A 16,752-nucleotide genomic window follows, 5' to 3' on the forward strand; every position below is an offset into this window, starting at 1 on the left:
TCCGTGAAAAAGCTACCGGAGGCTTGGCTCCTTTGCACTATGATGTCAGATCACTGGAAAGTCAGATCACCTGGGAACTCAAGTGAGGTCAGGCCACAGGGCTAGTTTGGCATGGAGGTTATTCCCAGTTCCCAGGCTTCCGACTCAAGCCTAGGGAGCTAGAGACCTCAGCTGCCAGAGGACTAGGGTTTCTGGACTGAAAAATTTCCAATAGAAGTCTTCATTTCTATCTTCTCAAGTTTCCTCTATGCCACACAGGCAAATGATGAAATCTTACCAAGGTCTGCTGATCAGTTCTGTGTCATCTTCCCTCAATAAGCATATACCAAGGGCTTCAGTTTAAATTATCTCCCACTGTTAGGTCTTAGGGAAGGATAAGCAATTTCTGCTATCCCCCAGTGAATCAAAAAATCCCTTTTTATGCCTGCAACAAGTCGCTAAGAAAGGCTGTTGGCACTATGTTTTCATGGAGTTTGGCCTAAAACTCAATGAGATTCAGCTACTCCATGCTTATGTCCAGGGTGAAATAACAAGACATTCCAAGAAGCCAACCAGAAGCAAGTTAGTTCAGTCTGTACCAGTTCTGCCACAGGTGACCTTCATCTTTAAAAAACTAAAAAAACTAGAATGGGAATAGAGCAAGCCAGAAAAGGGAGGACATTCAAACATGACTTCACCTTAAGATCCCATACATGGGACTAACACCAGGGACACTGCACCTGGGACAGGATATAAATGTGTTCTTCACTCAGTGAAACTCTATATTTCTGTTGACAATTTTAGCCCAGTAACCCACACACTGCAATTTGAATCTCCTATTATCACATCAACTCTTTTTTTCCTTTTCCCCTAACAACTCAATAAATGTTGGGAATATTCTGAAGGTGTGGCTTCCAAAGTACCTCAATTTTAACATCTCAGTTTCCTCACTTGTACAAGACGTACCAAAGCCATTTTTAGCTTTCAATAGCCAATGCATCCATTCTATCTAAGTCCAGCCCAAATAACCCATAAAGACAGACTGAATCTCTTAAAGGGTTTTGTGGAACTGGACAGAAGGCAACAGGCTACATTACTACTCTTGTATTCTTCTCTTTCCTATACACAAAGAACTCACTTTCCCCAATTAAAAACAAACTTTCAATCAAATTCCTAAGAATTGATTCCTGAGAGTCTGGTCTTAGACAAACTAAGTAATGGGCACTATGGAAAGATGATTCCAGTTTCTCAGGTGTCTGTTTGTTTAGATTCTGTATTAAAAATGAGAATATCACACGCATTAGATTAGACACTATTAACACTAGCCAAGAAGATTCTTATAGTGTCATATAGTTTCACACTATTTGTGACACTATCCTGCTATGGCTTTCAAAGGCAAATGAAAGCTCCTTTTCCCCCCTTATTATGGTACACTTAAAATGCTTTAAAACAGAATTCTTCTAAATAAAATCTTAATAAGCAGATGAACCAGAAATCTTGTGGGGTTTTTTTTGGAGCCTAGATTGACCATGTTAATTCTTTCCTACTGCGTGCTTTACTGACCCTTAGAGCCATTATCTTGCAAGGCAATCTATTATGACATTAATCAGATATATTATACATTGTTATGTTAACATGAGTATGCATGTTGAGAAAGCTATGTCTTTACAACTTGCTGGGTAATTTATGAGTCATTTTAACTTTTTCTGAATTTCCACAGTCCAGTTTCCTACAACACTGAATGATCTATATATTTTCTCATTAGAAATATCAGGACCATTTGGATCTTGATTTTTTAAATATTACATATATATTACAAATATATACAGCTTGATGGCCATTCTAACTTCTTTAATTTTGCTCCTTCACAAATTAATGTTTCCTAGATACCCTAGATATATCTGCATTGAATAGGAAGTTCGTTATGGTTGACTTAAGTACAACTGTGATTTATGGTAATGTGTAAATTATTTAAATAAGAATATTTAATGACTTAAATAAATCTCATGACCTTAAACTAGTAGTTTTTATGAAGGAAGGTAAAAAGCCAAGTAAGCTGGCTTTCTACAACAATTTCTATTCATTTGTGATATACAACAGTATTCAGTGTTTATCTCAAAAAAAACCCTAAAACACTACTGATGATAATAGCCTAAAATAAATAATCCAAACTAGTTTAATTAGTTAATAGTTAACCTAGGCCACAGGTTCAAATTAACTAAATATAAGAATAAGTTAAGATACTTTATGTTAAGAGAAATAAAAATTCCAATATTCTTACAGAAAAGCATAAACCTAAGTACAAAGAATTACAGAATTATTCATTAAATGCCACAGAACTTACACTGTCCTATTTATGATATTAATAATTATGATTATGCATGGTTCCAACTAACTGCCTCATAGGAAATAAGAAATATATTTTTTAGAAGATCAGATGCCCTATTCCCTTCCTAAGACAAGATCTTAGTACCTTTATAATAGCTGACATCTTATCCCTCCTAGCTTTCCCCAGCTGACCCCACACACTGAAGCAGAGTTACAAATGCCCAAAGAAAGAAGACCCACTAGGGAAAATTGTATTCGCTCAGCTTTGCATGCATCAGTGGACTTCACAGTAGATAAATATACCCTACAGCCAGATTAACTGACACAGTGAAGCAAAAAGGGAAATTTGAGATTTAGCCACTTCATCTTAAACCTCTTTTTAAGTAAGGGGTGGTTTGTTTTTACTTCAGCTTTCACTATATAAAAAAATCTGCCCCTAAGGACTCACACATTTCTAATGCTAATCACTTAAAAAAATGTTTCCACAAACCTTAAGTTTCTAATACACCAGTTATGATTTTAATAGATTCATAATTACGGTCTTTGCTTTTCACAAATGACACAAAAGTTTTAACACAGAGGAAAGTATGCTTTTATTTATTATTAGCTCTTGGCGCACATATTTAAAAGCAGGACTTCTTTAAAAGCTTAGGAAAATTTGACAAATTATGTAGAATCTTTTAAAATACATGGGGAAGTTATAAATTAGCCTACTGATGTTTTTTCTCAACTCCATTTCCAAGAACCCTCCCCCTTTCTCCACCCAATTACCTCACAAAAGACTCCAAGCCAGAACTTCCACTAAGGAGTTGTTTGCCTAAAATACCTAACCCCAAGGACCACCAGAACAGCCTCACCTACCTAGATTCTCAAACTCTTCCTGTGGAACCAGCTTCCTGTGACTAGTGAAAATCTGAAAACTGCAGAAGAGTTTCCTAAGTAGGATTAGCATTTTAAGTGAAGGGGAGGAATTTTTCATATCTAATTGAAATTATAAATAGCAGTCAACCTGATCCTCAAACCTCATTTCTCATTCAAGTAAAAGTGAGGATACATCCAGACAAAATTTGTTGTTGCAAGTTTCTACCTTGCCTTGGAGGTGAGGGGTGGGGAGACAAGGACCAGCCCCAAGTGAAGTTTAACCACCAAAAAATTAACTTTGGGACCTTCCAATATTTTTCTCTGACAAGCTTATTCTCTTTCCCGCATCCCAGGCACCGAGTGTTACATGCTGCCCTCTTGCCAGTATTTTTCAAGATAAATATTCAATTCTGAAATGCAGATTATCATGCTTTTTAGATGTCCTCAAGAACACATATACAGCTTTTTGGCCTTTGATGTTTCCCACTCCCTTTGCCCACAGGTACAATACTGCGTGCTGTGCACACAAAGCAAAGGACAAATGTTGACAAAAAGATTCTTCTCACTTGCTAGTGTCACCATTACAGTTACACAGTTTCCCAAAACTAAAAGTTCAAGAGCCATTCTTCCTTTAGAAATACAGGGATTTTCAGTGGTTTAATAGGCCCCAAGGGGGACTATTTTGGTATAGATTTCTATTAGAAATGTTTCTAGAAAAGTAATCTCTGCACACTATGACCCTTCTCTTCCCCCCTGTATTCCCTAACCTACACACTCCTAAATCTTTAAATTTCCTTCAGTTTATTTATTTATATATTCAGTTATCCATTTGTATATGTATTTTTTCTTTAAATTTTTATTTTTGAGAGAGAGAGAGTAGGGGAAGGGCAGAGAGAGAGAGGGAGACACAGAATCTGAAGCAGGCTCCAGGCTCTGAGCTGTCAGCATAGAGCCCAACGCAGGGCTTGCACTCACGAACTGTGAGATCATGACCTGAGCCGAAGTCGGATGTTTAACCAACTGAGCCACCCAAGTGCCCCTGTATATGTATTTTTAATTACACTTTTCTTTTGAGATAACTGTAGATTTACATGAAGTTGTAAAGAAATAATGGAGACATCCTGTATACTCTTTACATATTTCTCCCATCTTGCCATATCACAATTAGGCCATCAACACTGACACAATCTACTTGTCATATTCAGATTTCTCCAGCGTTTTTCCATTTGTGTGAATGCGCATGTATACGTTTAATTGTATACAGTTCTATCACAGGTGTAGGTTTACATATTTGCCACTGCAAATCATGATACAGAACAGTTCCATCAGCCTATAAGGATCTCTTGTGTTCATCTTTTATAACTACAACAACCTGTCTCCTTAATTCCTGGTAACCAACTATCTGTTCTTAATTCTACAATTTTACCATTTCAAGAGTAGTATACAGATGGAATCATACAATATATAATCTTTTGAAAAGTGGCTCTTTTTCCCGTTCAGCCTAATTCACTCAAGATCAATTTAAAGTTTTACAATGGTTAATAATTCACTCCTTTTTATTGCTGAATAATATTTCAAGGTATGAGTGTATCAGTTGTTTAACCATTCACCCAGTGAAGGATATCTGGACTGTTTCCAGTTGTTGGTTATTACCAAACAAGGTGCTATTAACATTTGTGCAAATTTTCATTTCTCTGGGATAAATGTTCAAGAGTGCAATTGCTAAGTTATATAGTAATTGCATATTTAGTTTTATAACAGAATGTTTTCTATAATGGCTGTACCATTTTACATTCCTAATGTAAATTTTCAGTTACTTCCTTAGATTAAATTCCTTACTGGTGGAGTTGAGACACAATGCCTTTTTTTAACAGGTATACAAATTCATCTTCATAAGTATGTTGAGACCATGTTTTTCCTTCCAAGTGTATCATGGTAAACTGGAAAGGTAAAATCATGATCAGGTCATGATCTCACAGTTTGTGAGTTCGACCCCACAAGGGGCTCTGTGCTAACACTTCAGATACTGGAGCCTGCTTAGGATTCTGTGTCTCCCTCTTTGTCTGCCCCTCCCCTGCTCATGCTCTGCCTCTCTTTCAAAAATAAACATTAAAGAAAAAAGAAAAATATAAACAGACAGAGAGAATACACATAACACCATAAAAATTATGAATGAATATATACATATATCCCCTCTGTATCTCTTGGGAAAAAGTAAATTATAAGCAGACACCTTCTATTGTGCTAGTACCCGAAGATGTTTTCTAGGATCTTTGTAAGACACCTAAAGATAGGTGACATAGGTGACTGGCTGTCTCAGTTAAAAAAGTGTGAGACTCTTGATCTCAGGGTCTTGGGTTCGAGTCCCATGTTGGGTGTAGAGATTGCTATAAATAAATAAATAAATAAATAAATAAATAAATAAATAAATAAATAAATAAAAACTAAAAGCAATTTTTTATAAAGAAAACCTAAAGATAGGGGTGCCTGGGTGGCTCAGTCGGTAAAGTGTCTTACTTCGGCTCAGGTCACAATCTCACAGTTCGTAGGTTCAAGCCCTGCATCAGCTCTGTGCTGACAGCTTGGAACCTGAAGTCGGCTTCAGATTCTGTGTCTCCCTCTCTCCCTGACCGTCCCCTGCTGGTGCTCTCTCTCTCTCTCTAAAATAAATAAACATTAAAAATAAATAAAGTACATTTATATAAAAAAAGAAAACCTAAAGATAATACTTACATTTTTAAAAAGATACCGGACTGAAATCTTACTGTAAAATGAAATAAAACAAAAGCCTATACTTAATGTGCTCCCATCTGGTCTAAACATACAGATGTGCATGTGTGCATGCACATGCACACGCACACACATACCAAGAGTAAAAATGCTCTCTGCATTTAATATTGTCACTAAATGTTTTGCACATATATGAAAGGAAAATAAAAAAACAGGTGCGAATTCTTTGGTGGGAGCATATTTCATTGTATGCAAACCTGAGCAAAAATTTACAAAAATCATCATTTAGCAAAAACACCACTACATTTTCTTTTAAACCTTTCTGACAGAAGAGAGCGTGAAATTGAAGACGAATAGGATTTCAAATCAGAACACTTCCCAAACACAAACCATTAAGGTACGTTACATGAAAATTACATGAACTGCAACAAAAATCTGTAATTTACATTTACTTTACAAAAACTGTTCGGATACAAATCTAGAAAATGTTATAATATTTTCACCACACACCCTCTGGAGAGATTTCCAAATTCAGAGTGCAGACTCTCAAAAAAAGCAACAAACAATATACTTTTTTGATGATTACGCCACTGCCACACTATCCTCTCATCAGAGACTCTTCCCTTGGACTCTTCCCAGCTATTATCTGCAGATTTCTCTCTGTAGAACTGCCTCAATGCCACATCTCCACTGGGTTTCCTAAGTTTCACCTTTTCCTCTCCTAGTGTGATAGTTCAACTCGATACAGCTACAATTTTATATTGACGTTATGAGAAGGAGTTTTCTGAAAAATTTCAAGTTATAGAAAACTAAGGGAACACCAAGATTTCAGATGAAGGAAATCTGACATGTGCCTAAAAAGCCAATTATCAGTATCCTATCTAAAGACAAAAACAAGAGAAAAATAACTCACCTAGTGAGCAACTTACTATTCTGTATAGAGGTAATAAAGCCCTAGAAATTTTAGAAATAATTCACCAGCACCACAAGCACTAATCACCATGTCTGGATATTCAAAACACACACCCACACCCACAACAACCCTGTTATGTTTCCTAGAATTTCACACACACACATATATATCATGTTACCTCTTCAAAAAATTGACAGTGTTGCTATTGTTTAAAGTATTTTTGTTACATTATCTGGAATAAGATTAACACACTAAGGCCTGGAGAACAAATCCAGGCCACCAACTGTTCCTTTTATAGCCCATGAGCTAAGAATAGTTTTTTGTTTTTAAATGGTTATATAAGTACCTGCATAATATTGATTTTGCCTCGGGCTGCAAACCCTAAACTATTTACTTATCTGGCTTTTTGCAAAAAGGTCTGCTGACCCCTGATCTCAGGGATCAGTGTAGAAAAGTATGTAACAGAAATTAATAAAATTTATGACTATTAACTAATTGATTTAATTTGCAGTAAAGTAGCCTTGCGCCCTACTCCTATTTAATTGTGACTCCCTAGAAATTTCATACCATCTGAGGAGTTTGACAATCCTCCAGAGATATTCTCAAAGTGAAAAACAAGTATGTAATATAAGGATTATTGTTACATACTTCACTACACCATACATATGATAATAGCCACAAAAAAAAAATTCTCAAGAAGAAAGAATTAAAACTCACCCTGATATACACCAGAAAGCCCTAAAATACAGGTAGAAAGGCATGTGCTGCTGTTCATAAAAACCTAAAATCTCAAATAACAAAAACAAAACAAACCCATCATGGAAGCCACAGAAAATGTGAGCTATAAAAAGCAAAGGCTGAATTTTGTAAGAAAAAAAAAAAAAAAGAAACTGAAATGCGAAGAAGATTACATAAATGGTGGACTGACACTGAAGCAACAATCTTTTGAGGAGATTCACTTAAAACACAAAGCTTATTAAGTACTGCAGCAATGCGGTACAAAACCTATACAACTGAAGGATCTGAATGCCATAAATACCTTCAAACAATAATGTTTCCACAATTTAAACCAAAACAATTCAGGATATGCTTTCAAATTTTTAAAAAATTCACTTTATCTGGTGGTTAATTAAAACTTGCAAAAACAGTGTGACACTAACCAAGCTAGTACTAACTCTTCATTTTGAAAGACCCTCCAGAGTTTTCAGCGTATGGGTAATGCCAGTTGCACCTCCTCCTACTTTCAGTCTTTATGATAACCATGTATTTTTCAACCTTCTCAATTGAGAACTACTGAGCAAGATGACCTTCAAGATCCATTCCAGTTCAACCATTCTATGAGAATTTTAGTATTTATTTTTAACAAAACACTCAGAAAACCAATAGTAAATGATAAAGGGATCATTGTAACCATAAGCAATGAAATCTGAAATATGACCACATAGGAGGCATGATCTGATAACGTTGTTCTGGGATTTTCCCTTATTCCCTTATTCCCAAATTCTTAACTACGTGCCATGGTGTGGATCTCAGATTACATGCATCTAGGAAAACTGTAAAGTTTACAAAAGTTCCTTTAACAAAATTATTCTTTTGTTCTCTAGTAACCAAGTAGCCATACCTCCTGCAATGTATCCCACTATCAGCAGAGTTAACTTTCACTTGGTTGCAATTAGACACAAACAATGGGAAGATTCAAGGAAGAACCATTTATCAGATCTATGCCACTGGCTTACTATAAAGCTATGCAGAGCAGTAAGGATAACTACTGATCAGAGAACATACACAAGTGATAATGAGCACAGGAACTGGGTAAACAAAAATAAATGTCCTCCTTACAGGAGTCCCTAGAGTTACCAGTATGCAAGGATGCAGAGTTAAGCCAACATTATGACCTCATGAAAATATTCACTAATAACCACAAAAGTTAAAAAAAAAAAATGTAATCCCTGTGAAACAGGCCTGGCAGATAGTGTGGCTATCTCGGGCTAGAGTCAATGGTGTCGTTGGTCAGTCTTTTGGTAAATATACCACTATACCAAGCTATACAAAAGAAATCCATCAAAAGTTCAGTCTCACTCAAGAGACTCAAAATTGCATGAAATCCTTGAAAATGATGTCAAAGAACCACTTCATTAAACACAAAAGTCACTGACAGATTGGAACCTGAGTTAGAGTCTGTTAATAACTAAAGAGAAAATCAAAAAGGTTCAAATGTCAGGTACAAGACATTTCTATATTACCAAACAATTTTCTGAAGACAAAAACTACACCAAAAAACTCAATAATTAATTCATCCTTTGTTCACTTAAGACCTAGGGGATTATGTAAATCACTGTTTGCTTTGTTAATATTAGTTTTACTTTTCAAATAAAGTCCCAATCAAACATTTTTTTTCCTCTACCTTCTGAAATTTCAGCATTTCTTTTATGTAATTCTAACTAATTCTTCTAAGTAATTCATTCCAGGATTAATTATGCTTAGATAAAAGGGATCTGAATCTATACAGAAGTACTCCTGAAACTCTGAAACCTCTTTCAAGTACTAACTACCCTGGTCTTTCCCAGACTGGGTAGGCCTAAAAAACAAACAAACAAAAACATTAGCTAATCTTTGGCTCATAAGAATGATTTCTGAAAGAACGGGTAGCAGGTCATTTTAACTATGGAAAAGAGGCTGCTTTTTGGGTTGTGAAGGCAAAGCAGGGATATGGAAAGAGACAATGTTGCTAGGAGCAGAATATTATTAAAAAAAATACATAACATAACTGCATTGAAAGAAAACACTCCAAACCACTAAGGAATAAGGTATCCTGTAAAATGGGAGCCAGAAGAGTCAATTTACAACAATTTGCAAAGAATGGAGTGAGGGAATTACAAGTACAGAGTAAGACACAGAAGCACCCCCTTCCATATTCCACTTTCTTGGCCCATTTTGCCTCTCCAATTTTATCCCATTCTCCCAACAAAAACTTTTAAGGGTAAAGTAAGGGATCTGATGACATTGTTTGAACACCCGGATCTGCCATGTCTAAAATCAATCTATTTTCAGTTGTCTGCAATATGTGACTCAGTACTTTTTATTGAACACAGTTTAAGTTCATTTCTGTCATTTGTAAGGAAAAGAGTCCTGACTAATACACTAGATCATGTTACTCCACAATAAAAAACTTTCCCTGTTCACTTCTGGCTCTGTCTTATTTTGATTTCTTCTGAATTTCTGTAAAAACTTCTTTGTATCACTCTCCTTCTAACGTGTAATAATTATCAAAATTATTTCCCCTACCACATTAAAACAGCAAAGTCTGTAAAGACAGACTGAACCTTACTTTCATATTCTGCCATATGCTATTTTCACACATTAAAAGGCAGAAAAAAAGGCATGAACGGATACATGAAGGAGAAAGAGGGAGGTATTCAACAATTCAGACTGGTTAATTCAGACTGGTCTAAGCAGTAGCAGAAGAAAGAAAAAGATATGCATGAGGAAGAAAAAGATATTAAGAGCTAGAATGTGGAAAAAATGCTCGACAGAGGTAAAAAAGAAAAAAAGCAGTGTAGGAGAAAGGGGATATGAGCTAAATTAGAATGAAGAGGGTTGGGTCCAAGGTTTCTTTAACTACTCACTTCATTTTTCTTGGCTTTGGTTTCTTCAATGGTAACTAGGATTTTTTTATTCAAGTTTCTCAGTGCCAACATTTTGTTTGTAAGTAGCCAAAGAACAGAGAATAAAAATCAATGAATATGTAATTCATATCCTTTCCTGAGACTTGAGTTAATAAAACATAAGTATCATCCTTATGAAATACTGTCAAACCAGGTACTAAACTACACTGTTTCCCCTAAGCACAATTATCATTAATTTTTAATCATTAATTGTTAAACATTAATCATTTTCATTAGCTCATCTAGTGAAGGAATTTCATATACATCAAAGTTATAAATCTTTTTATTTTAAAGTTTATTTATTTGGGGGGGGGGGGAAGAGGAAGAGAAAAACAGAAAAAGAGACTATCCCAAGCAGGCTCTGCACTGTGAGCACAGAGCCCAACGTAGGGCTTGAACCCACCAACTGCAAGAGCATATCCTGAGCCAAAACGAAGAATCAGCTGCTTAACCGACTGAACCACCCAGGTACCCCACACTTAAAAATCTTTTGAGGCCAGAGTTCTACTTACTGTGCCTTGATATTCTGAAAATGGTGATTCTACATTTTTTTGTAATTCTAGAAGAACTCTGGATTAATCAGAAATTATACTGCAGGCAAGATCAAGTATACAGAAGAGTTGTAAAGAGCAAATATATAGGAAAAAAGTGTACTTGGGTTTACATTCCCAAACAAGCCCATAGAAACCTACTGAATCCATAATAAAGTGAAAATAATGTAGTAGCTGCTATTAGAGGGGGCCCCTTAAACTCTGAGGTAAAGAACGGTAGGGCTGACAGGTGCCTGGGTGACTCAGTCAGTTAAGCGTCCCACTTCAGCTCAGGTCATGATACCATGGTTTATGAGTTCAAGCCCTGCATCAGGTGAGCTCAAGCCCCACTCTGGGTTTTGCACTCCCTCTCTCTCTGCAACTCGTGGGATTCTCTCTCTCTCCCCCTCTCTAATAAACAATTTTTTTTTGAAAAAAAAAAAAGGGTAGACAAGCTGAGCAAACAGACTCCAACATGAAAGGAAGGACAGTTGGTTTATTTATAATTCAAGTAAGTCTGCTAAAAAGACTTAACAATACTGTATTTGAACAACTCAACCCAACCTATATTAGCTAAGATGTCTAAAATAAGTTATAAAAATATATACAGCAATATCATTAACATTGTGCCATTTTACATTTCAGACAACTTTTCATGTATTATCTTTTATTTTCCCCATAAAACAATCTATAAGTATTGCTCAGTGTGTGCCTCATGGAAAACTAGTTCCTCAGAGGCTAATGATCCTTTATACAAGAAGGCTTCTGTGTGTCATCTGAATCTAGGAAGTGATGAGATGACCAAAGTTAAATAAGCTTTTCCTCCTGTTTTTTTGTTGTTGTTGTTTCCAGAGACTTTAATATCCCAAAGCACAATATGAATCTCTTAAGAAGGGGCACATGATGTATAATGTGTCCCAAAGTTATATAGCTATAGAACCATTTTTTCCTGGTCATTTCTGCAGACCAGGGTCTCCATAATTAGAGTGTAGGAAAACGATGAGCTAGTAAAAACCTGGGAGCATAGAAAGAACAAATACCTGACATGCCTAATGAAAACAATACTTGGGAGTCAGGAGACATGGATTCTATATTCAGTTTTGCCACTTATTGGTTCTGTGCCCTCAGGGGAAAAATAACACTTAATTTTCCTGTGCCTTAGTTTTATCATTTGCAAAATAGCAATTCTAATTCCAGTTGAAGTCTTTTTCAGGGTTGGATAAAAGATATTAGATACATGAGATTTTAGAACTATAAAATTCTAGACCTGCAGAAGACCTTTCAGACCAACCAGCAATATCCTATCAGAAAGGTAATTTTAAGGATCTGGAATAAAACCCACATCTCCTCTTGGCCCCACATTTCCCCCTATACCCTTCACATGCTGCTTTCACTCTTCAACAGATAAAATATTAAGAAAACATCTCTAGAGGCAGAATAAGTCTCAGAAAGGAATACAATTGAAAGTCTCAGAAAAAAAGTAATATTGAAGTGATATAATCTCGCCTTAAAATTCCCATTGACAACATAAACACATATAGTCCAAAATAAGTAAGGCTTTGAAAAACATGGAGAGGTAGAAAGATAAGAGTAGCTCATCCCATAATCACTTGGAAATTGAAGGTAGACAATTGTTTGAAATAATTCATTTCTATATCCAATTAATAAACTGGTCCTACCATCACCAAAAATATACCTAATCAACAACAGGTAAAGGAAAGCAAATCTTACTAAAATCAGTGAGAGAACTAAGGGTAAAGAAATGGACTAAAGCCGCAAGAGGCTAGAAATACATAAGATTATCTGGTGATATTACTGCAATTCAGGGCTACTGTCAAAGCTTTGCAGCTTTCCTATAATAGAGTACAGGACCGTTTGATGCTAATTACTTAGTGATGTGCCAAAAGGATGTATTTATTTCACTTGAAACATAAGAAAGCCCTTTTTTCCATAATGACAAATCAATGGGATAATTCTGGAATTCATTAAAAAGAAACACTAACTGATCCAACATAATAGCTTTATTTCCTATGTAAAACACTTCAAAATATCTAAATGAATATAGAAATGCATTTTTCTGTAGTAAATTGTTTATTATTGAATCATTATCAACCCTTGTTAGACAAAATTTCTCATTTTTGCAATGTGCAAAATCATTAAAGTGTTTGAGAGCTCCATCATGAAAGACAGTGGCACTTTATAATCCATTATTTCTTCAGGCAAATGTGCTTATGGTTGAACATAATACGAAAAATAACAATATTCCCTAGCATATGATTCTATCCCCCCTCTTAATGGTATTTTTATATGTTGACAGCAATGATGAAATATGTTACTGCTTTCCTATTAGCTTTAACTGTTTCTAAGCAGTCATCATTTACGGCATCACTCTGAAGTATTACCTGTAACGATGATTAGGTATCTGCAGTTCCGAATGCTTCCCATACTGCTATGCATGTCTCAGTCATGCTTTAACAACATAGGTTTTTAGTCTGAAATTCCTTTAAATTACCAAAAGGCTGTAAGAGTGAATCTATCCGTACACTATATCGAGCACTATAAACCTACATATTTGAGTATCTAACAGTTCATTTACTTCAGCTCACATCAAGTAGGATTGCCTGTTGCTGTACAGAACTGCTTTAAAATTTAGGAGAAATTCATTTCCAAAGCTACTGTCATTCAGATTCCTTAAACTGTTAGATACCTCATGTGATCATTTTATTGAAAATAAAGGGAAGAAGTATAGTAAATTAGGTATTACCAATGACCGGTGAAATCCTTTTGAACATACCTGCCTAATATTTTCAGGGTTATTTTCTCCTTCCTTATAGGTAAATTAACATTTTTAAAATTAGGTAGTTAAAATTTACAATGAAAATGTATAGCTGCATATTAACGGTGCAGTGTAGTTCAGATGAATCCAGATTTTTTCACTCATACTGTGAAGGGATCAATCTGTTTATAAATTTGAGGTTTTTTTGTTTTTTTTTCAATGTTTATTTTTGAGAGAGAAACAGAGTGTGAGCAGGGAGGGGCAGAAAAAGAGCGAGATACAGAATTCAAAGTAAGCTCCAGGCTCCGAGCTGTCAGCACAGAGCCTGATGCGGGGCTTGAACTCATGAACCACGAGATCATGACCTGAGCCGAAGCCAGACACTCAACTGACTGAGCCACCCAGGCACCCCTAAATTTGGGTTTTCATAATGTTTCCAGATTTATTTTAGATGTTGATGTTATACACAGAGTATGTATGACTATTAAAAGATTTGTAATAATTATCTGTAAACTGAAGAAACCAAGAAGCACATTTTCATAATTGCTCCAACTAAGAAAATGTTACCTCAAACTGAATTACAGAAATATTTTTAGTCAACAGCTGCTCAGAGCAAGTGACTGACAAGCACACTTCTCAGAATTCATTTACTTCCCACAACTTTAACAGTCACCTTGGCTCAAAGCTATGCTAATGATGCAATTCCACTGGGCTTAAAAATCATATCTGTGAGCTAAGAATAAAGGTAAACTGCATAAACATAAAAAGGAGTAAGTTCTGATTTTTCACTTCTAAGAAGTATAGCCTCAATTAAGAAAGCTTAGTTCAATCTGAAATTACAACAGCACTGACTAGAGCTTGCTCTACCATATTTATAATAAATTAAATGCTACTTGGGAAAAAGATACACTACAAAAGGAAATTATTTGGAGTGTCACATCTATTTTACTTTGATGGTAAGTTCAATAGAAAATTAAAAAGATAAACTGGAAAGTGTTCCCTGGCTAAATGCAAGGAAAATAATTTTGTTCTCAGTTTAATATTGATTTTTACCTGGAATAATGTGGTTTTCATTTGCATTTACGTTAAAACAAACTGTCATTTTAAACACAAGTTTTACTGCTCATTAGATTTTTTACTATTGTGTCACATTCAATGATTCTGGCTTTAAACTGGTAACTGCTTTAGGCAAAATCCACACTAGAATATCAGACTGTGTCCTCAACACTTCATGGAGGATAAGGTAATTAAAAAAAGACTTTGCAAAGCAAAACCATTTATAAAGAAATTGCAGACCACCAGGATTTTGGATTTGGGTAATCCATTTAGATTAGCATGGCTGTGTCTTAAAAGGACAATTCTAAGATCACAATATAGGTCATGTCCTTAACAAATAAAGTAATGAAATTAATGTCAATTACACAAACTTCCATATTTACATGACGCCAATGACGACAACTAAAATAGATTAAACAAAGCTTTCTAATGTGCTCAGGCCCAGCAGAAACAAGAAGGAAAAATCATGTCATAAAGCTGAAATTCTTTTTAATCCGGCTCTGCAAAAAAGGTAAAATTACTGTTTTTAAAGAAAAAAAGAGTGGCATCCAAAGTAGGAGGGGGGAAAAAACCCAACAACTTGGGCTTATCATTTCAGATTGAACAGCTAAAAACTTTCATATGAGGAAGCAAGAAAGGAGGGAGACAGTGGTGTTTTGCAGGGAGTAGGGGGGAAAAAAAAGAAAAGCTAACCTTAAAGGTTTTGCCAAAATATAATAATCAGGTTTGGGTGGCAGGTAATATCCTTCAAAGTACAACTTCACTATTGCAGAACACAACTTTCAAAATCCCCAATATGAACCCAAGTACTTAAAACAAATGCTGCCAACATCTAAGTGTACTATTAAGTTTTAATTATATAGTGCCAAAAGACATATTGTCCAACATAAGTAAAATCTGCTTAAAATCATTACTTTGTCATATTTTTTATTGCCACACGTATAAATGACTGTTAAGACAAATAGTCAATTACAAATGTCTCCGAAAGACATTTCTGCCCAGAAAGCAGAAAACATATAATGCCTGATGTCACAAAGACATTGCCAAAACTGACAGTTAAAACACTACTACTTCTTTTTTTGATACTGATGCTTTTTCTGAATGCTTGCTCCTCAAAATGAGCTGAATAAGGAAAGCCTGGATGCCCCTAGAAACACAGGAACTTTCTTCTAGATACAGATGTGTATTTCCTGGACAAGGGGATAAAAAATGTCTCTGACCAAAGAGGCTTTGTGAAGACTCCTTGCAGAGAATTACCAACTTACCCATCAGATTTGAGTTCATGAAAGGTGTTGGGGACAAGCCTTCATGGGCCCCTAATCGACTGTCATTCAAGTGATCACTGTAATGAGGGCTGTCTGTAAAACCCTAGGGGGAAAAAAAAGACCGGAGTATTAAAGAGATTATTTGGCAGTCCTGCTAATTGAGCATAATGACACTCATCTAATTAATATACAGACTTACAAATGGTCATTCCTAACCAAATTCCTTGTTCATTACTTGAAAAACTAAAGAGAAATGCTCCTTTTATTCCTTTTAAGGTTTTAAAGTAGTTTCTTAATGATCTTAAAGAAAATTAGCCCTAGGAACTCTTTACATCCAAAAGGAAAGTTCTATAGTTCATCTTTTTTTTTTAAAGGATAAAGAAAATATATTTTTAAGTTGTAATAAATAAGGAAAATGTTTATCTCTACCCTCCATTCTGTCTCTAAACCCTACCAATTACTTAAAATACTAAAATAATCTACAATCAGTATATTAGAATTGAATCCTTTCCTAAATGGCAAACAAATATTTAACAAAAAAGATCTGTTTGTACTCTTTTGATACTAGTATAACAAGATATACTGCTAGAGAAACTGAATCATGTAAAAAGGAAAACACTTATTAAAAATAGCTGATTTAAATTCTTAT

At 35.2% G+C, this 16,752-nt stretch overlaps 1 protein-coding gene across 1 annotated transcript in view; it reads right to left on the reverse strand.

Moving 5' to 3' along the window:
* Positions 1-16,752, reverse strand: part of TCF12 (transcription factor 12) — a 379,017-nt gene that overhangs the window by 169,911 nt on the left and 192,354 nt on the right. Inside the window, 1 exon segment of the mRNA XM_045059253.1 lies at positions 16,104-16,206. Coding sequence (XP_044915188.1) covers positions 16,104-16,206 — 103 coding nt within the window.

The sequence above is a fragment of the Felis catus genome, chromosome B3, assembly GCF_018350175.1.
Source record: "Felis catus isolate Fca126 chromosome B3, F.catus_Fca126_mat1.0, whole genome shotgun sequence".
In the NCBI taxonomy this organism is placed as follows: Eukaryota; Metazoa; Chordata; class Mammalia; order Carnivora; family Felidae; genus Felis; species Felis catus.